The sequence below is a fragment of the Paroedura picta genome, chromosome 4, assembly GCF_049243985.1.
Source record: "Paroedura picta isolate Pp20150507F chromosome 4, Ppicta_v3.0, whole genome shotgun sequence".
Classification (NCBI taxonomy): Eukaryota; Metazoa; Chordata; class Lepidosauria; order Squamata; family Gekkonidae; genus Paroedura; species Paroedura picta.
The window spans coordinates 123,387,161-123,408,667 of NC_135372.1; the positions used below are offsets into that span (position 1 = coordinate 123,387,161).

The window sequence follows — 21,507 nt, forward strand, 5'->3', positions numbered from 1 at the left end:
GCAACCTGGCCTCCCTACCTGCCCCTCAAAGAAGTTTCCAGTCTTTCTCCCCCCCCCCCATTTCAGCAGTATCATTCTATTGAGTAGTGTGTGGTGTGGTGGTTAAGAGCAGTGGCTTCTAATCTGGAGAGCCAGGTTTGATTCCCTGCTTCGCCACATGCAGCCAGCTGGGTGACCTGATAAAGCAGTTCTGAGGAGCAGTAAGAGCAGGGCTCTCTCAGTCTCACCTACCTCACAGGGTGTCTGTTCTGGGGAGAGGAAGGGAAGGCAATTGTAAGCTGCTTTGAGACTCCTTCAGGCAGTGAAATGTGGGGTATAAAAACCAACTCTTCTTTTTCTAAACACGTTTTAATAAAAGTCTCTCGTGTTGATTTCCATCTTTCACTAGCAACAAATACTTAAACTTAAATATTTGATTATGGGAGAAGTATACCAAGTGTGGTTTAAAGGCTTTTTAGTTCCATGTTACAATGAGTTGGATCCAACCAGCTTTTCCACTAGTGAAAAAAGAGGGAGGGTTCCTTTTGATGTCGAATGATCCCATCTCCTTGCCATGCCTATGAGGATGGCTCTAATGGCCAATTCAGTGCAGTTTATTGATCGGCCACTGGCCATTTCAAACAAATTAACCGTTGTGTACAAAATCAATTAAAATTGGAATATAAAACTGATAAACAAAAAGGATTTAAAAGTTGTCAAATGGGTCCCTACATGGTAGTATAAAATTACACAGACCGAACAATATTAGAAAAAAAACATGATTAGGGTGTTTTCAATCGGGTTTCACAATTTAGATCTTATTTTCCTAGCAGTGAGGGCAAACAGTGCAACTCTATTGATAACATAGCCATCTATATCTGACATTAGATATTTTCAGTTCTTGAGAGACCCATTTGATGGCAGAATCAATGAAGCAACCTCATTTTGAGGAAAAAGAATTTAACAATGGCCCCCATATTCAGGGTAGCCACTCTCAAATTTGACAAGTGTGCCTCTCACGTTAAAGTTTCACTAAACGTTATACCCAAGTATTTATAGGAGCTGTTCTATTCATGTACCCAGGATGCTCCAGGCAAATTTTTTTTTAGGGGGGGGATCTCATAAAAACCATTACTTTGGTTTTAAGTTTATATATAGGCCCTGATCTTCACAGTATTAGCCTGTTATCCAAACGCCTCTTCAGCCCTATCCTAGTCTGTGATATCAGCACAATATCATCAGCATACTAGAGAATGGAAATCTTGACCTGGAAGATATTGGGTGCCATAAACTGGGGACCCTCCAACTTCCCCACATCATTAATATATAGATTGAACAGCAGAGAGGCCAGTACACATCCCTGTTTTATACCCTTATTATTAATAGGGATTTTCTGTTAGAGCACCTGAGGTCCCTACCTTAATTTTAACCATGACATGGCTAATGCAAACATTAAATGAACAGCATTCAAGCCATTTATTTTATTTAGATACTTGATGGCTACTTCCATTCCATTTCCAATTTTGTTTGTTCAAATTCTGCATCACCCTCTTTGCCCTCCATAAAATGTGCTTAGTTGATGCTAGACCCAAACTGGGAAGAAACAATTAGATGGAAGCATTTTGCAGCACTTTCAAGTTAATGTATCTTAGTTAAGCAAGTACTGTTCTTCCCCAATTTTATATTGTAAAGAGAGGAACTATTAGAAACATTAAAGCATCTGTACACAGCCCGTGGCGCCACGGACTATATAAAGGAGTAAGGGGTTGTGGGGAGGAGTTAGGTCGGGACCAGTCCGGGATAAAAACTCGGAGGTGTCCAATCAGGAGCCGCGAAGCGGCTCCTGATTGGGCCCCTCCGAGTGCCACTCGAGGGCCAAGTGGCCAATTGGGAGGCGCGCATAGCGCGCCTCCCTATTGGCCACTTGGCCCGCCACTCTGATTCTCAGCCCCAGCTGACGCGTGAGAGGCGCAAAGCGCGTCTCGCCGCGTCGGCCCACTGCCACACAAAGACCCCGCCAGTCGCTCCCGGCCTGGGGACTCCCGTCCCTTATGACCACAGAGCAAACAAAATGCCCGTCGAGGGACCGCCAACAGAATCGCGGAGCAGCTGTGGATGCCCCGCCGCCGCCCGGAGCCTAGAGGTCCACATTTTGCTTTCTTACGTGAAAGCTCTTCGGACCGGCACCCAGCAGCCGCCCTGCGAGCGGCTGCCGGGGACTCCCGTCCCTTATCACGACGCAGCTCCGAAAATGGCCACCGAGGGACCGCCCACGGAACCGCAGAGCAGCTGAGGATGCCCCGCTGCTGCCGCCGCCGCCGCCCGGAGCCTAGAGGTGCGCATTTTTCTATCTTCCGTGAAAGCTCTTTTCAGAGCTGCGTTTGCGGGGTGAAATAACCTTTCCCAGCTAATTAAGGCAGCCTGCAGAGATCCCTTCTCCCTCTGGGGCTCTGTCATGTAAGGTTCGCTCCCTTCCTGCCTGCTGCCCTGTCCTTCCCATTCTAGCGCCCATTGTATTTGGGTTACAATGGGCTCTTTTCCTAGTTTGGAATATTTTCCCTCTGTATAATCTATGCATATAGCTGCATCAGTTCATGCGCAGCAGGTAATGCTCAGCCTGCAAAATTGGGGGGAAGGGAAGCCTTATATGCATGACTCAATATTAATTGAGCCAGTTTGGTGTAGTGGTGAGGGGTGCGGACTTCTAATCTGGCATGCTGGGTTCAATTCTGCACTCCCCCACATGCAGCCAGCTGGGTGACCTTGGGCTCCCCACAGCACTGATAAAACTGTTCTGACTGAGCAGTGATATCAGGTCTCTCTCAATATCACCCAACTCACATGGGAGAGGAAAGGGAAGGCAACTGTAAACCGCTTTGAGCCTCCTTCGGGTAGAGAAAAGTGGCATATAAGAACCATCTCTTCTTCTAATTCAAGGCAGTTGTTGTCCTGGGTTAGAATCAGCATTTCATGTATACATTCATTTTGGAACGTGGTGTGGTGGTTGGACTAGGCAAGGGAGACCCAGGTGCCTTCCACTGCCCTGTCTGTCACGAAAACCTGCTGTGGGACTTTCAGACAGTCACAAATGTTCAGCCTAACCAGTCTCACATGGTTGTTATGAAAATTAAACGAAGAATGATGTAAGCGGCTTTGATTCCCCATTAGTGAGAAGTGGTGTATAAATCAAGTAAAGAATGCTTCATAGGCCACTACAGTATGGGCATTCTCCAAGTGGATCTTCTCATTAAGTTGCAAGGCTCTTCACTCTCAATTCTCCCTTCCTAAGCCAAACACTGTATCATGTACTTTAGTTGTATGCCATCTCTAATGAGTTACTTGTTAATAACAGCACTTCTAGGGACCATGAGTACTGAGTTCTATAAAGCACCGTTTTACTCAACTAGAGCACTTTACCAAGAGTGGTTTTATTCAGTCATAACTACATAAATACCCCCAACAAAATTATGCCTTTCTATCTATGAAATCAGATGTGACACTAACACTCCGCTTCCTCCATTATAGTATGTTCCACATTGTAAACGTACGACATTTATGACATTCTAACACCACTGTATGGCTCAGCCAAATCCGTAACAAAAAATGTAAACAGACCACAAACTGATAAAATTTTTTATTATTGTCTTTGAATTCTTTTACACTTTCCTGATTGTGTAAGGTGAAACTAGAACTGTTTAAAAGACATACACAAATCTAGTACATCGATAACCAGGTATTTCTTTTTGCTATACTATTCTCACAACCACGTGTGTGCTAGGCAATACAACCGTCACAGAAGCAAACTTTAGGCAAAATACTGGTCAGTAGAAACAAAGCAAAAAGAGCTACCAGATATACAGACAGGCTCGGTTCCACATTCACTACTGCATTTATCAAGCGCCAAGTATAACTGCACAATTTGTTCAGCTAATAGAGGGGAAATTTTTGAGTCAGTGCATGGATTTCTCTCTTCAGCAGACAGATGGACAGACAAACAGATGGATTCTATGTGTTAAGTGGAATGTAATAGGTAGAGGAATGATATTGAAAGACCAATAGGGTGAATATTCCCATCTTTCCACTGCATTATTCATGCAACTCCTATTGAATTCTAATATGTGGTTGGACACATTTGGGCCACAGCTGAATGTTTGGAACTTTAGTATTGCAATCTAACAAGCAACACAAGTGGACAGTCCATATTCCTAAGGCAAAGAGAGGGAATCTTGAGCGTGACCCAGATCTTGTTCATGACCTAGGACCAACAGATACTGAGAGCTGAGAACTACAGAGCTCTCCAGCATCTACGACAGACTTGTCCTCCAATATCTTTAAGCTTCTTCCACCACCACAGACTAACACCACTCACAAAGAAGCCCAAACTAATTGAAGCAGGGAGTGGGGTGGAAGGGAGAACTACACATGGCATGCAGAAGAGCAGCTCTGTCAAATTACTCAAAAAGATACAGGCCAGCACTGAGGCATGGGGGGAATTACCATTTTAAAAGTAGGGAAATGAGTTCTACATAGCATGACTACCCAGCAAACTAATAAGGCCATAAAAAAATAGAAACATCCTGTTGAAATTCCATGGCAGTGCACTAAAAATTAATTACTGAGAATAGTCCACACTGTAAATATGTAACTTATTGCTGTGGGATGGGACTTGATTGACATGGTAAGAGCACTGGACTATCTGTCCAGAGACAAGGTCCCAGTTTTCTGCCACTGTAAAGAGTCTGGAAGTTTGGCTGTCATTTCCCCATGTCTTAAATTGAAGCCTCAGAAAAGGTTTACGTTTACACGAGCATTTGGCTGAAAAGCAGAGTATCCAGCATCAATATCTTGTAAAAAATAAAAATAAAAAAACATAAAAATGAATATGCCCATTAAATTCAAAGCAGTGAGTGACTGAACTGGAATGCCATACAATATTGTTGGTTTTCTCCTTCCACGTTGCAGTGTCACAATATAATCTCTATTAATTTTCTGTACACCTTTACAACAGATTTGTATTTCAGCTCTTTTGATGCCAGATTATAATCTTTCCGAGGAATTACATGATTCTCAACTACTCTTCCACCATTGCACGTTTTTGTAAAGTCAACTGTAATTGCAAAGACCCATTATCACAGTGTTCAGTTAAAAAAAAATATAAACACGGTAATCATAACTGCAAGTGTTCATAATAGGAAAGGTTCAGAATGCCGTTGCTCAACTGATCTCCATTTTACGTACACAGAACACCAACCAATTGTTTTTACCCCACAGACAGTTTGCTACGTTGAGGTTGTGAAGTCGATGTACTATTCTTTTTGCTTGTCGCACAAAGGGATATAATGTGTAGGATACAGAGTGACACTGAACATATAGTGAAGCGTGACAGCCATTAGTTCTCGCCCTCCCCAGCTTCCCCTTCATCTCCCTGGTTTTCCGATGTCCATAGCTGTAAGAAAATACAAACATGTTTATGCTGAAAGCATGCAGTTAATTACATCGATCAGGAAAGGGGGAGGTGGGGAAATTAGTTTTAGCAGAGCAGTTCTCTTTAGTGGAGCAATATGAATTCTCCGGGTGGAAGAGTTAATGAATGATGAACTAAAAGACTGAAGATTAGATGAAGTTAAAACAGTGAGCACACAAAGCTCGTAGGCAGTACACAAGTGTTAGCAGCCTGATGAGGGCACCTGCCGAGCTTGCCATTATATATCTGACCACTGGAAATTATGAAGCTGAGGGCTCTCAATTTATATGGAGCTGGCCTAACTTCGAGCTTTCCTTAAAGCCATTTTTAAGGATGCATTCACCATTCCTAGCAGAAGATGACACCCTCCGACACTATCATTTTAAGTAGTTTCCCAAGGAATACTTACAGTAAGGTTGTCTCTAAGTAGCTGCATAATCAGAGTGCTATCTTTGTAGGATTCTTCATTCAGTGTATCCAGCTCAGCTATCGCTTCATCAAATGCCTGAAACAATTCAAATCATTTCATAAAAATCATGCATACTCATTCGAGTCTTTCCGCCAGCTTCAGAATATTTGGTCAGTGTACATTGATTGAGTATATAATGACTACCTGGACAAAAATGGTGACAGGCCCTTCGTTTAACCTTTAAAAACTATTTTTTGTAGAACTTTTACGTTTCAGACAATACCAGTCCACCTGCATTTTCAGAAACCATTTCTAAATGTCAGCCTCTTTAAAAGAATGCATTTGAGACTCAGTTCATTGAACATTACACAGGGAATTACTTTAAGGAAATAATTTGCTTTCCCATCTTTTTCATGTATCCCTCCCCAAAATTACTTTCAGTTAGATCATATCTGCTTACTGTCTTTGCCAGACTGCAGGCTTTCTCTGGCGAGTTTAGAATCTCATAGTAGAACACAGAGAAATTGAGTGCCAGACCAAGTCGGATAGGGTGTGTTGGCTGCATCTCTTTCTTGCTGATTTCAAATGCTTCCTGATATGCTTGTTGAGAATTTCCTACCGTTGCTGCAGGGAAAAGCAGTGATACCATTACATGCAAGCAAATATAAGTCTATATTTTAACAGCTTCCTACCACCAGCATTCTGGGGATATTTATTATATTTATATACACTGCCCTTCCCTTGCAGCTCAGGATGGTTTACATATAACACAGGAAACAAGAAGGTAAATACATTATAATTCAGAGCAATACCAAATGAACAACAGTAGTAACAGCATAATAATTCATAACTGATATTGATTTATAATCAGCCACCTTTTAAGGAGTCCAACAAGCAGCCAGATTTGGCTATGTGATGATGGCAGAGAAAACAACAAAGCTAATTCAGAGAGCAGGCAATGCCATTAAAATTGCATGGTGACCTCCAACCTCACTGTAAACAGACCATTGCTGCCTGAATGACAAGGGAGTGTTGAGGTGCTTTTGTATGGGGATTTCTTGTAAAAAGTATCTGTGCCCCTATTTTAATTTAGCTCTGAAGTTAAAATCCAAGGTACCACCCACAGGTATACTCATTAAGCTATGTAGAAGAGTTGGTTTATATACTCCATTTTTCACTATCTGAAGGAATCTCAAAGCAGCTTATAATCAGCTTCCCTTCCTCTCCCCACAACAGACACTGTGTGAGATAGGTGGGGCTGAAAGAGCTCTAACAGAACTGCTCTGTCAGAATACCTCTACCAGGACTGTGACTGGTCCAAGAGTGGTTCACAGCATAAAAACAAATCTTATCAACCCTCTCCCTTGATGTTTCAAATGTCTGTATATCTGTATACATATTTGTATTTTAAATGCTTTTAAAATGTCTGACATAGGTGGCATAGAAATGCTTTAAATAAAATTAAGCATCTGTAAGTAAGAGCCATCTGCAAATCTGACATAACAAATGCTATTAACCGGCAGCCATTTGTTTTGCTGTAGAGTAATATGGCTGAAAGACTACACAATCCTGCCTAAAAGTAGGAATGTGTTCATACATCCAGGAACATTCATCACCAAAACATCTATTCTGCTTCCTTCATAGTAATTTCATCTGGAACTAAATTTTGTGACATCAAGAACTTCTGAGGTATAATAAATCGCAACCACTGTATCAAGTTACAACTACGTTCTCACATCAAAGTACTTCAGCAGTTCCTACATTTGCTGATTTTCCCCAGCATATTGGTAGTTTAAGAGAAAGAATACGCTAAATAGTAAAATGCTAAGCTCCCTATCATGCACAGTATGACATGCTTGTCAACAAAAACATAGCCTATCACCAATTTTAAAGGGGCAAGGCATTTAGCAGACGAAGACCAAACAGAAATCCAAACCCACAGATTCAGATCAAGTTTTGATTCTCTGCTGATTGATCTTCAAGTGGTTTTCTAGGATGAAGATGCAGGGAACAGGAACCAGAAGAGAGTTGAAATTTGTGTCCCACAAACTTCAAGTAATATCTAAAGTGGAATTTTCATCTCTCCCCTTCCAGTCACTGCATTTGGCACCTATGTGTTTGACTACAAGGGCAATCAACTACATTAGAAGAGCAGTACAAATAAAGAGTTGTAAAATCATAGAGTTGGAAGGGTCCATACAGGCCATCTAGTCCAACCCCCTGCTCTACGCAGGATCAGCCCTAAGCATCCAAGAAAAGTGCGTATCCAACCTTTGCTTGAAGACTGCCAGTGAGGGGGAGTTCACCACCTCCTTAGGCAGCCTATTCCACTACTGAACTACTCTGACTGTGAAATTTTTTTTCCTGATATCTAGCCTATATCGTTGTCCTTCTCCTGGTCCCCTAAAGACTTCAAAATCATCAATAAAAGTTAACAAACAAAAACTTATTAAAATATATTTTAACCCATACTTGGAATGCAATATCTCTGAACTGGTTTACGTAACAAAATCTAAAAATACATTTCAATAGCATTGCACATAACTATTCTTATTAGGTATCATACGTCAGTGACCTACTTTGCTTATTGTCTCCAGATGCCACCTCAGAAAGGTATCTGTAGTAATCTCCTTTCATTTTCAAGTAGAAAACCTTGCTTTCTGGCTGTGTGGCATTAACAATAAGGTACTTGTCCAGGAGTTCCTGAAACATACAGCAAACAATATTAAGCTTTTTTCCTCTAGTTCATCACCATAATTTATACATATACAAGTCTGTACTATAATGGAGCCCCTCTTTTCCCACCCTGAGAAAACAAGATTTCCTCAAATTCCTATCATTTGAGGATAAGATGATATGACTAGCAGAGAGTTATCAAAAGAAGAATCCCCATATTTTAAGGTCAAATCAAGCTGTTAAGTGTGTGTTAGGTATTTTGTGAGGCCACCATTACGTTACCACATTATATAAATACCCTTTATATAAATCTAAAACAGGTAGTCAGCTTTAGGTCTTGTCTTTACAAGTGCATGAAGTTCGCTAGCAAGCAAAAAACTGTTAATTTTATACAAATATTAAGAGGGGTAAACAAAATTCAGCTACAAAATTTAGCCACTAGACAGCGTTAGATTTGTTCAAGTGAAATTATAGTCTTGCCACGATCTGGTAAATTCTTCCCAGATAAAGTTTCTTAGCAGATGGTGCTGCACCAGATACTACAGGATCATTACCAGAACATCATTGCAAATATCCTGCAATTCAGCCTCAATCTTCTCACGGTACTCTCTTCCCATCTGCTGTTTCTTCTCATTCCGCTCCGTTTTCTGCTCGATGCTGGAAATTACACGCCAGGAGGAACGACGGGCACCAACCACATTCTTATAGGCAACAGAGAGTAAATTCCTTTCTTCATTGGACAGCTCGTGCCCTTGCTCAGTGACGGCCTTCATGGCAGCAGCCATATCATCGTAACGCTCTGCCTGCTCAGCCAGCTTGGCCTTCTGTACCAGCTCACTTTTATCCATGGTTATTCCTGAAGAAAAAGAGAATTGACGCATGTATACTGTCAGGTGCTATTTTCTCTAGGGGGCAGAAAGGCAACTTGATGATGATGATTATTATTTAGTTTTATTTCCCGCCTCTCCCAACAGGCTCGAGGTGGGTCACAACAACTAACTAAAATTCCCATTAAAACATCAATCTACTAACAAGACCCCTAAAAATCCCATCCCTCCCCCAATTATCAAAGAGGTGAAGAGGAAGGGATAGGGGAGTAGCATACACTCCAACGATGAGATGTGATAGGTCTTTAAGATTACATAATCTGGACACGTCCTGGCCCTCGCTCTTTATCCAAAGAATTGTTTGCTCATCAACAGGTGCCAACAAACTCTGACTTTGTTTACTAGTCAGCCATTATTCTTGGTTATCAGCATTGAGCCCTTTCTCCCTCCCACTCAAGTAGCACACTGCTTCAGCCTATGAAACTAGCTCCTGCTTACTGTACTTACCCACATCCAGAGTTGGGCAGCAATACCCTAGCACCTAAAGGCATGCCACGGGTTCTGGATGCATGGGGAAATTTTGACAGTGTGCTCAAAATTCAGACACATTCAGTGTTTTCCAGTAATGCTAAGGCAAGGAAAGAGGCAAGTTCCCCCATCCTAAGAGTAACCTGCCCTGATAATGGAGCTGTGGTGTAAGCAGAAAGGACTGGGCAGCCAGGAGACCTGTTAAGACTTTCATCCTAGGCAATCTGTGTGAATTTGTGGGGCATGCAAAAACACATTGTTCAGGATCAGGTATCCAAAGTTTTCCCATTAAGAGTCAGTCACTCACCATTCATTTGTTCCAGTCACAACACTAACATTAACTACAGAATCAATCTTTGGTCTCATTCTCATTATGTGATTTCAAAGCATTCCACATACTCCATAGTGTACTGCCCATTTCCTTACCCATCTAACGCCCAGCCCAAACACTGGGTGCTATCAAGTCAAAGCCAACTTACAACAATCCCATAGGGTTTTCAAGGGAAGAGATATTTGTAAGTGGTTTGCCACTGCCTTCCTCTAAATAGCAAACCTGAAATTCCATCCAAATACTAATCAGGATCAACCCTGCTTATCTTATAACATCTGATGAGATCAGGTTAGTCTGGACTATCCATGACAGGCATACTAGAAGAATCAAAAGGATGGATTACAATTTCTCCTTTAGCTCTATCTCCAATGCTACAGCAGAAACAATAACTATAGGGGCACCATAAAATCAGAGTCCAGTGGCATCTTTAAGACCAACAAAGATTCATTCCAGGCATGAGCCTTCGAGTTCATAGTCTAAGAAAAAGTACTTGCACTCGAAAGCTCACACCTGGGATAAACCTTTGTTGGTCTTAAAGGTGCTGCTGGACTGATTTTGTTGTGCTGCTTCAGACAGACCAACATGGCTACCCACTTGAATCAGTAATTCTAGGGGTATTCAGAATCTGCAATTAAAATCCTTAAACATTCTCTGTATGGATAGAGGCTCTAAAAACTTCTACAAAGCAGAATAGTACAGTCTGCATGTACAACACTCCAAGTATATCATTTGTATGAGCCTTTCAGGAACACAAAGACCACTGGTAAATGTTATTCTTTATATGACAGTTGTTAATATAATTTAGCAGATTTCATTCTCAGTAGTGTTTGGACCTTAAAAAACCCTCCCCAAAAAACCATGCTTGAAACATGGGAAAGTTTAGTTAAAGAAAATGATGTGATTTATCAAGCAACATCTTAATGCTGCTTGATAAGTCACATTATTTTAACTAAACTTTTCCATGTTTCAAGCATGGTTTGTTTGGGAGGGTTTTTACGCCATCATGATCACAAAGTGTATCTGAAGTGTGCATACACAGGTAACCTTATACCCAGAATTCAGCTTCATTGTTCTGAACAATGCTAGTGGACTCAAAATTAATCCTGTTGCTTCAGACCAACAAAGCTACCCACCTGAATCAAAGTATTTTACTGAATATTCCCTGGAGCCAGCCATCCCTGATATTTAAAGCAATTTCCATAGACATGCCAAGCTGACCATTCAACTTAATGCTCACATATTTAGATAAGAGATTACAGTCACAGTTCCTGAAGCAAAAGGCCCAAATAACTAGAATCAAGGTAAGCAGATGTAGTGTGACTTGGGGGATGGGTGGTGGTGTCAAAGCAACTTATCTGGGCTGTGTTATGCCATATTTTAGGCAGCTTGTTCTTGTTTTAAGACCTAAAAACATGTTTCAGAGAAGTAGGCATAACAATCAAGTCCTTTTAAAGGTCTAGTCAGCCATGCCTGTAAAAGCAGGAAAAGCTTGCAGCTCACCAGTCTCTTCTTTACCCCAGAGTTCAGTTTGTGCCTGCAGAAAAGTTTGGCAAGCTGCTAAAAGTGTGAACATTTAAGCAGTACATGTTTGAATCTCATGAGGACATTATAAGGCAAACATACTAGTAGGTCCTCCTCCTTACAGACTACTGATAAGTGTAATTCCATGTTGAACTTTTCACTGAACCTACTCAAAAGACTGAGACTTTGGCTGCTTGGCAGCTTTAAAGCCACCAGGCAGTAAAAACAGTTTGCAGGCATCTGTGGAGGGCTAGGAGACGTGAGGCTGAAATGGTTGCAAGCCATTTCAGCTGTCCCTTTTGCTTCCCTCTGTTTGGAAGGGAAGGAGGGAAGGAAACAGAGGATACAAATGGCTGCCAGCTATTTCAGGACTCCATTTTGCTTCCCCCTTTCCAAACAGAGGGAAGTGCAATGGATCACGCCTTGCAGCAGGTCAAGCACACCCAATCTGCTGCCAGCCATTTAAACCTAACAGTTGATAGGCAGACCCCTTTTTCTTCCCCTTATGGTCCATTTTGCTTCCCCTTGGGGGGAATGAAACAGACAACTGATCAGTACAGCTCAATATGCCCAAATAAAAGCCGGAAAACAGCAACTTTTGTTCAGGTCATCTGTATCAATACAGCAGATACAAAAAAATGAACTGTATGCATACACCTACTAATTGGATGAACTGTATGCATACACCTACTAATCCGACTGCAAAACGTTTAGCAGTAAGTACACATAATGCAATCGTAAGTTTTCTTGAAAGCATTTGGTGTTAGTGGGTGAATGTTGCTCCCACATGTTTCTAGCAGTAAATTCAGAGACAATCCAGGCTGAGCAAGCTAAGCACAGTCAAAAGCAATTCAATTAAACATGGCTACCCATGATTATTCTCATAAGATGCAACTATTATGAAAGGATAAATATTCTTTTAAGACAACACAGGGTAAACTGAAGTGGAAAATAAGATCGCCAAGCCTATATTCCAGGAAGAGGGGAAACACTTTTATAGTGATGGATATGCCGGGAAACAGCAGGATCCACAGGCCAATTTTTGCCATTTGGACAAGGCTTTCAATTGGCCTGAAATTACTCGTGTCTTTCTCACCTCTTTGCCTTCAGCACTGAGTTACGCATAGAATTTTGACGGAAAGGCCACAAATGGAGCATGGATTGGAAAGGGTAATGTTGCTCACTTCTCCCATGGGGGAAAACCCTCATTGGTCAGAAGAGAACAAGATGGACATGCTTACATTGCCTTTGTGAAACAAGCAGCTAAAAGGAGAGCTTTCCTGGCCACGAGAAACAGTCGGCTGTTTGGTCCCTGCTGTACATCTGCATTAATTTCAGGAAAGTCCTGCCTGTGGAGGGAGGGAAAGAAGCAGAAACCCTCCAACTGCAAACTCAGATATTCCCTTTCCCCTTTTTAATGTCAGGATATGTTATATCAAGAGTGGGATCTTTCCTTAGATAAATGGAGTTCAGTTCCTAAGAAGAGCACAATAAAATATGAACGACTTCACAGGCAGCAAGGGCGCAGCTGAAGCAAACATTCTTTGCTCATGTAGTTGTAATGAAGATTCAGAATTACTCACAATACGAACACAGACAAAACTAGTCCTGCTGTTTTAACAGTGTGAACTCCAACAGTAACCAGTTTACAAACCACAGTAAGTGCTCAATCCAAGACTCAACTCTTGCCATTTCAGTCAGGAATCCACGATTCAGCTACTGCCATTTCAGTCAGGCCAGGTTCAAACACACATTCAACATTAGTGAGCAATTAAAAAAAGATTACTAACTAGTGGTGAATGTGTGTTTGAACCTGGCCTGACAGGAAAAAAATGTACATCAAAATCCCTCATCTTCCCTCCCAAACCGGAAGACCCTCCCAAAATCTGATACTGAGCCTCTGAGACTCAACATGACTTAAACACCCTCCAACGCTTTCCCTCTTAATTACAAACCCTTCTCCCTGAAGCTTTAGAACAGGGGTAGTCAAACTGCGGCCCTCCAGATGTCCATGGACTCCAATTCCCAGGAGCCCCTGCCAGCATTCGCTGGCAGGGGCTCCTGGGAATTGGAGTCCATGGACATCTGGAGGGCCGCAGTTTGACTACCCCTGCTTTAGAAAGTCTCAAGGCACATGAGGTCACTAGACTCACCCCTGAACTTCAGGAAAGGGCATGATGGGGTTAAGCATCAATGTTTGCTACCTGTTAATATCAGTGAATCTCTGGACCTTAAGAAGTTCATGCCACAAAGAATGATACGTTGGCTCAGCTCTCAAAGCACCATGTGGAAACTCTATCCTAGCTCCCTGCGGTTTCAGTGCAGAGGATGAGACTATGTACTGACAAAAGAACAGGAGATGGAGAGTTTAGCACTGGACTCTATGCTCTGCCGCCAAACAGCAGAATACAGTATAAGCCATGGAAGCTCCTTTAGCAGGGGTCTTAGCGTTCAACACTTCACCACCACTACAGTTCTATTCTAGTACAAAATATGCTGCTATGCTCAGTGTACTAGCTAATTCAACCCATAAACAAGTGTCAGAGTAATCCAATAATTATCCCATATCACCTCCACCATCAGGGCTCTCTCCCCACTTTAATGTGCTACAGTTGAAACAGTGTACCTCACCACTATTCTGTGTGACAAGGCATCGGGTTACCTCATTTTGGTAGAAGCAAAAGCACTGGATTCAAGACCCTGGCTGAAGGTCCTCTGAACCCCTTTGCACCAAATGCAAACTCTGGAAAGAAAGAATATATAAAGAGCAGCTGACACAACTTCAGCATGCTATAAATGCATGTTACAAGCTCCAGGACAGAAATTATATCCATTACACATTACCAGAATGGAAGTCTGGATGAACCCTTAAAGCAGGGGTAGTCAAACTGCGGCCCTCCAGATGTCCATGGACTACAATTCCCATGAACCCCTGCAAATGCTGGCAGGGGTTCATGGGAATTATAGTCCATGGACATCTGGAGGGCCACAGTTTGACTACCCCTGCCTTAAAGCCTATGATAGGAAACCTCTCTTGATACAAACCGCCTAGTTCCATGACTTGGGATACAAGGAACTTGAATACATGGGTGCCCATGATGCATTAAAGAGGATGAGCATTCCAGCTACTTGCACCTTCTCAAGTGCCCAGAAAGACACCAATTTTCCATTCTGGCTTTTGACAAAAAGAATGGTAAATCCAACAGAAGAAATTAGCAGAACAGATCTTTCTCAATATCCCCTGCTAAAGCTCCCCATACTGTGATGCTTGAACTTTGTTTATAAGGATCTCCCAGGACACAGAGAATTTTTAATGATAAGAAGGTTGCAGGGGACAGGCAGAAGAACATGGACACTACTATGAGTTTTTCTGCTGGAGTCAATTAACTATCTTTACAGATGTTCATGATGTGTAAATTCAAATACATTACATAAGACTCCTATCACACATCTCCAATACAATAGGACACCAACTTTCAGGAGCTTAATTTTTCCCCTTTCACAAAAATTAGCACTAAAAGCTTTAAAGCATGATAGAAGATTTGCTAGCAAATATTTAGCACTATTAAAACTTAACATTTGATTTCATTCTTCTTTCAAGAGGAAACCTGTATTCCCTGAAAATGAATACATTCTATATTCCTGGATTTAAACACAAAATTGTGGATGTTCATTACTGCTGACTTTATTAAGCAATGCTCAATGGATTTACACTAAGGAAGATGTTTGAAAAGGAGGAGAGATATGTGAACAAAATATCGAAACTGCTCTCTTCCAAGAAGATCCAGTAGGCAAGCATTATTGTTCAAAGGCTCCCTTGCAGAGAAAAATGGTATTTTGGATTTCAACTTTCAGTTGCCAGTTTACCATAACATTCATTAAAAAACTAGGGTGGGGGCGTTACACTCTGAATTTTCTTCCTTGGAAAAGCCAGCTTCAAGCCAGGTTAAGTAATAGGTATTCTCACCCAGCAACATATTCCCATTATACAACAGGCCAAGGCAGAGTGGGTGCTAAATGACATTGATTTTTAAAGTAAATTTTCAGAGCATGGTTTCTATTTCCTAGAAATGAAAAAAGACACACACACACTCTTCATGAGGAACACCCCAGTACTACAATATTCATCTTGACGAAAATTCAGGAAGCTAGAAGCTTTCAGAAAGCACAGGAAAAAAGAAGCTTCCTTTATAATTCAGTCACAGACATGCTGACGCAAGAGCAACTGCGGTATCGACAGATATTGTGGATTATGTGAATGCTCTCCCAGCAGGCAGCACAGCTGGTGGTTACTTTTCAGAGGGCACAAGAACAGTATGTCCCTGAAGCCCCTTCCAATAGCTTGGCAGGAATTCAATTTATTTCTTTGCAACAGCAGGATTCTTGCACCTAACTATTGCATCCTTTCATCTGACCATAGCTAGGTAAGAAGCACTAGCCACTAAACAGGATATAGTTTACTCAGCATCCCAGAATGTTCACTGCCATCTGATAAAGTGGCTACTTATCTATTAAAGATTATGACAACATAGGTGTTAAGGCACAAAACTCCAACCATTGCCATACATGCCACATTCACCTAAGAAAAGTAAAGATATTCACTCATACTGGTAAACCATAATGAATTGGATCCAAAGATGCTCTTACAGAAGGGAAGTCCACAATGTGTCCATTTTCCATTTGACTCTCCACACATGTTGTATCCCACATTGTCTTGAGGGTTCCCAACTAAATCAAGAACAGCTTTTCAGGTGACACAAACAGCTACAAAGACAAGGGTGGAAGGACACAGTATGATGAACAATACTGTGCCTTCAGGCATCATTCAATTGCAGCCATAGCCAAAATACATTCTTTCAACTTCTACATTTTAGATGACAGAGCATTTGATGTCATCAGTATTCATGCTATGATAATTGAGCTAGGGAAATTTAACACAACTTTTAATCTCCCTACTCTCTTCTCTGGTTGATTTCGGAGGCCATCATAAATTACCACTACTAATTTTATTTTGCCATAACACTCAGTGGCTTGGCAGCCGGAAATGGCTCTCTGACATGTCACCTGGGACTCTTCTGAGCACTGCTCCCTAATGCAGCACCTGCTCCAGGTTCCAGGAAAGTAGACAAGGTCATTGTCTGGTGGGAGCCATGGTCACCCAGTGGTTCCACCTTAAAAAGTTACTGTTAGAGAGAATGGAAGATAGGTAAACCGTGAACCTCCCTAACATGCATGCTCCTTGCTAGGGATGGAATACCATATACTCAAAAGGAACGTTGCCCCTCCCCCCCAAATACTACTATACACACTCATAAAATTAGACATAACTGTGGCTTGTATGCGAATATAAGATGACTTCCTTTTTGGATGGCACAACAGGAAATATAAAGTTTTGCATTCGAATAAATACTGTAGTCTTTCCATTCTTTCCCCCCATTCTTCTCTGTATTCTCATCCCACCAGTTGTGCAAACTGGCTCCATTAAAGCAGCTACCTGGGAAAAGAGCAAGTTGGCCACAATGGCATGTTGGTGGCTTTACTCTCATTCCACAACCAGCTTGCTCTATTCCTAGCATTTTGGCAATCTCACTCATCTTAATTAACGTTACTCATACTGAGGGGAGGGCCGTAGGGCAAAAAGAAAAATCTTTTCTCTCATACAGATACACAAGGGCCATCTAAGGTTCAATGGTGGTGGGGAGAGACTATTTTCAAGGCTCTAAACTATTCTAGTAACTTTAAATGTTAAATGTTAATATATTACTGCATGGGTATGTTTGTTGGGGGCGACACACAGTACTTGTAATTCTTTGGTTGCTGGTAACTGCAAATGTGGTTCTCCTGAACCTGCTGAGTATTGCTGCTTTTGCCACAAGCAACCATAGCTGAATACTCACATAAGTTTACAAAGGTTTTAATTGCTGCTATTAATTGAAGAGAGCGTGGGACTGAAATTAAACCCAAAAAATCTTGTATAAGTATGACAACACAAATAAGAAAATAGACAAATAGACAAAGCACATCAAGCAAAGATTATAGGTTTTTGAAATGACTTGCAATTTACACCACTACTAAAAACAATCAGGGTGCAATGAAATGGTGTGAAATTACAATGCCAAAGGTAGGAGTTAAGACAATTTAACAATGAAGGTGGACACACCATTTGTTTTCAACAAAGAACTGGATATACACAATATTTAAAAGCTAGTTTTCAAAATATCAAACCAAAGCTGGACATTTTTTTGTTTGCTTGTTTCCTGGGCACCCACAGCAGAGTTTAGGCACCTTGGATTTCTTTAGCACACTTGTATAATTATGCCTCCCCATCAACTTTTTGATACTAACTAGGCCCCACTGAAGGGATGAGAACTGCCTTGATCCGTGGCCATAAGGCAACTAACTGTCCATAGTGAGAATGCCTTAGGGACTAATACAATATAGCAGTGGTCCCCAACCTTTTTATCACCGGGGACCGATCAATGTTTGACAATTTTACTGAGGCTCGGGGGGGGGGGGTAGTCTTTTGCCGAGGGATGTCGCCGCCATCTGAGCCCCTGCTCCACTTGCTTTCCCACCGGTGCCCCTGACTTCCCGCTGCCTGCTGGGGGCGCTGCCAGCAGCAGCTGCGCAGTGCCATGCCGAGGGGGAGCTCCAGCTATGGCGGCTGCTGGAGAGCACCAAAGGTGAGCTGGCAGCAGAGTGGCAGGGCAGCCCCTGAGGCAGGAGCCAGGGAGGAGGACGAGGAGGAGCCGCGGACTGGTCCTGTTACCCGGACTGGGGGTTGGGAACCACTGTAGTATAGCCAACATGCTACTACTGCAAATTATGTACAATATTTTGCTGGTAAAATCCTTTACAATCTTTACTTTCCCATGGAATGACTGGTAGATGTCTCTTACATACCAACATTAAGTTTAACTTAAAGCACTGGTATTTTACAAATGCTAGACAGAAATTCCTTGTGAGTCACAGAAAACCTGAAATGGAAGCATGAAGTTAAAAGAAGAAATAATTCCAAGACAGTTGAAAGCTTCTTCCACTAACTATGGGGGTGAGTTGAATGCCCTGTAGTATCCTCACTTTATTCACACTGGGCTTGTGGAGGTATCCATTTCCATGTCTTTCCTATTATTCCAGCTGACTGGAACCAACCACTAACTTGTTCTAACAGTATTGACAAACGAGCAATTTTAAGAGGCAGTAGATATGTTCTTCTATTTTCCTTTCTAATTACAGCATCTGCTTAGTAGCAGCAGCAGGTGACAATTGTAAAGGTATCTACATTTCTGCAGCGGAACAGACTGGTATTGGGAGAAGAAAGGGGTGGACAGCAAACTCAAAGATATTTGAAAGACTACAACGATTCATACCAGAATCCTACAACAATATCAGTGAAAAACCTATCAAAGCTCCACCTTCGGTCTTCCTCAAAATACAGAGTGCAAAGTTTTTTCACTAGGTTCTGCTTCCACACACACTCACCTTTGGTCACATGTTACGTACTTTCATTTCTGAGTTAGACTGTAAAATAAAAATAGTTTTAGAACTGCCAGACTGACAGCTATCTGATATAGTGGTTAAATTGTCCAATTTAGATTCAAATCTCCACTTACCCTGAAAATTTCACCCTGGGCCAATCACACACCTTCAGCCTAACTCACCTCACTAGGCTACCAAGGACAAAGTGGTGGATAGTATCACTGAAAATTGGTGGGATCAGCATGTAATTTCCAATTGCAGGCTGAATGTCAAGCACCCATTTGACTTCCAGAACACTATTTATGCCGTAAGCCACTTCCCTTACTATTTAAAAAAATTAACCTAAAGTTTCATGGAATGCACCCGTCAAATGCGTTCTACCTTCGAGCCTTTTAAATATAAAAGGCTGAACAGAAAACTAGATTTCAGCATAAAAAATCTCATAATTTTGTTTAAATATCACCCACTTTTCTCCCGGGAGGGGGGGGGGGAGGCTGAAGGCCAACAATTCCTCTCCATTTTATCCAATCTACCAGCCTTCTAAATAAGTTAGGTGCAAGACTGGCCCAAGGTCACCCATTAAGCTTCCAAGGCAGAGTGGGGATTCTGGTCTTCCAAACCTTACACCCTACCATTAGACAAGGGACTGAATGATGCAACTCCAACCCTATGTAAAAAAAAAAAAAAAAAAAAAACTCACCCTCATCATGAAAGAGGTCTTAGGAAAATGGCTGGTCATTTAACTTTACTACCTCATTTTATCCTGATCTGGATGGTCCAGCTCGCCAGACCTTCGAAGCTAACCAGGGTCAGTATCTGGACGGGAGTTCCCAGGATCACCATGCAGAGGAAGGCAATGGCGAACAGCCTCTGTTCACCTCTCGCCTAGAAAACTCCGCGGGGGTCGCCATCCGCTGGCCGACCGCCCTTCACTTACACACACTTCGTTTTCGGTCCGCCTTCCTCATAGCGCCCTCCCCGCCCACCCCCCAGGCGGCGGATGGCGAGGCTCCGAGGCGAGTCGGCCAGTCTCCACCGGGCCCGAAGCGTGGATTGTTCCGCCCAGGTGAGCGCGCCCAAGGTGGTGACTCAGCCAGGGTGGGGCCGCTCTGAGGCGAGGTGACGCGGCCAGTTGGAACCCCGGGCGAGGAGCAGGAGGAGAAAGGCGGCGGCGGCAGAAGCAGGAGACTCCCCGTTACAAAGGCGGGGCCGGGGCCATTCCCCGAGCAGCCTCGGGGCTGCTTCGCGCGGCTTCCCTCGGGCCTCCTCCCTCCTTCTCTGCTCCTCGGCCGCAGACGGAGGAGCAGCCGCCTCAGGGAGCCCTGCGAGGCAGCGCGCGGGAGAAGGCCGCAGCTCCCCCCGTGCGCCAAGGAGGCAGGCAGGCAGGGAGGGGCAGGAGCAGCGGCCGTTAGGCGGTTGGGGGGGGGGAGGGGGAAAGGGGACGGCTGAGGGCCGCTCACCTGGCGCGAGAGGCACAAAGGGCGGGAGGGAAGGAGGGCGGGCGGCCTCAGGACTCACAGACTCAGGCCCGGGTGGATCGAGAGGCTCGGAGCGCGGCGGCAGCCCGCTTCACGATCACCACACATACACACCCTGCGGCTCCCGCAGCCACTTCCGGCGCCAGGGACACGCCTTTTCCGGGCAGGACACGCCTCTGCGCCCTCCTCCCCTTTCTCCTCGCCCGCTTCCCCTATTGGGCGAACGGGGCCGCGGAGAATGCCGGCGGTAGCCATGGCAACAGGGCACAGGGGTCTGTTCTGCCGGGGGCGGGGCCTGATAGTTTTGGGGTTCCCCCCCACCCTCAATTCCTTTCCCCATCTCTGTACACGCGCACCCCACACACCTGTTCCGTTCTTTGGGCATTGTCCCGCTTAGCTCTGTCTTCATGGTACCAGCCAGGTGTGGGTATTTTCTGGGAGTCATGCCAGGACTTGGATCCTAAGAGGCCACAGAGCAGGAAACCTAGAGATGCCAGCCTCCAGGTGGGACCCGGAATTACCGCTTATTTCCAGACTGCAAAGATTAATTCCCTAGGAGAGTATGGGTGCTTTGGAGGATATTGTACCCCACTCAGGTCCCTGTCCTCCATAAGCTGCATCCCCATATCTCTAGGAGTTTCCCAACTTGGATCTGGCTATCCTAAGCCCCCATCCCCTGCCAGTGGCCAGATGGTACATAGCAACCCTAGGGAACAACCTGGCAGGTTCCTTCCTCCAGTGAGCATCTGTTCACCTTGGGGTGTGTGACCATCAAGCAATCCAGCAGAGCTTCTTTTCTCAGAGCAACCCTATGT

At 43.3% G+C, this 21,507-nt stretch overlaps 1 protein-coding gene across 2 annotated transcripts; it reads right to left on the minus strand.

Annotated features, from left to right (window-relative positions):
- Positions 1-3,598: 3,598 nt before the first annotated feature.
- Positions 3,599-20,864, minus strand: YWHAB (tyrosine 3-monooxygenase/tryptophan 5-monooxygenase activation protein beta). Of its 2 annotated transcripts, none has more exons than XM_077335489.1 (6): positions 20,733-20,864; positions 9,083-9,384; positions 8,432-8,555; positions 6,313-6,476; positions 5,853-5,948; positions 3,599-5,425 (listed from the first exon to the last, which is right to left on the minus strand). In XM_077335489.1, the coding sequence occupies exons 2-6, from the start codon at positions 9,374-9,376 to the stop codon at positions 5,369-5,371; spliced, it is 735 nt and encodes a 244-aa protein (XP_077191604.1). In that variant the 5' UTR covers positions 9,377-9,384; positions 20,733-20,864; the 3' UTR covers positions 3,599-5,368. The 2 variants fall into 2 exon arrangements, with proteins under 2 accessions (XP_077191604.1, XP_077191603.1); XM_077335488.1 differs by having other exon boundaries at positions 20,675-20,855.
- Between the last annotated feature and the right edge of the window lie 643 nt (positions 20,865-21,507).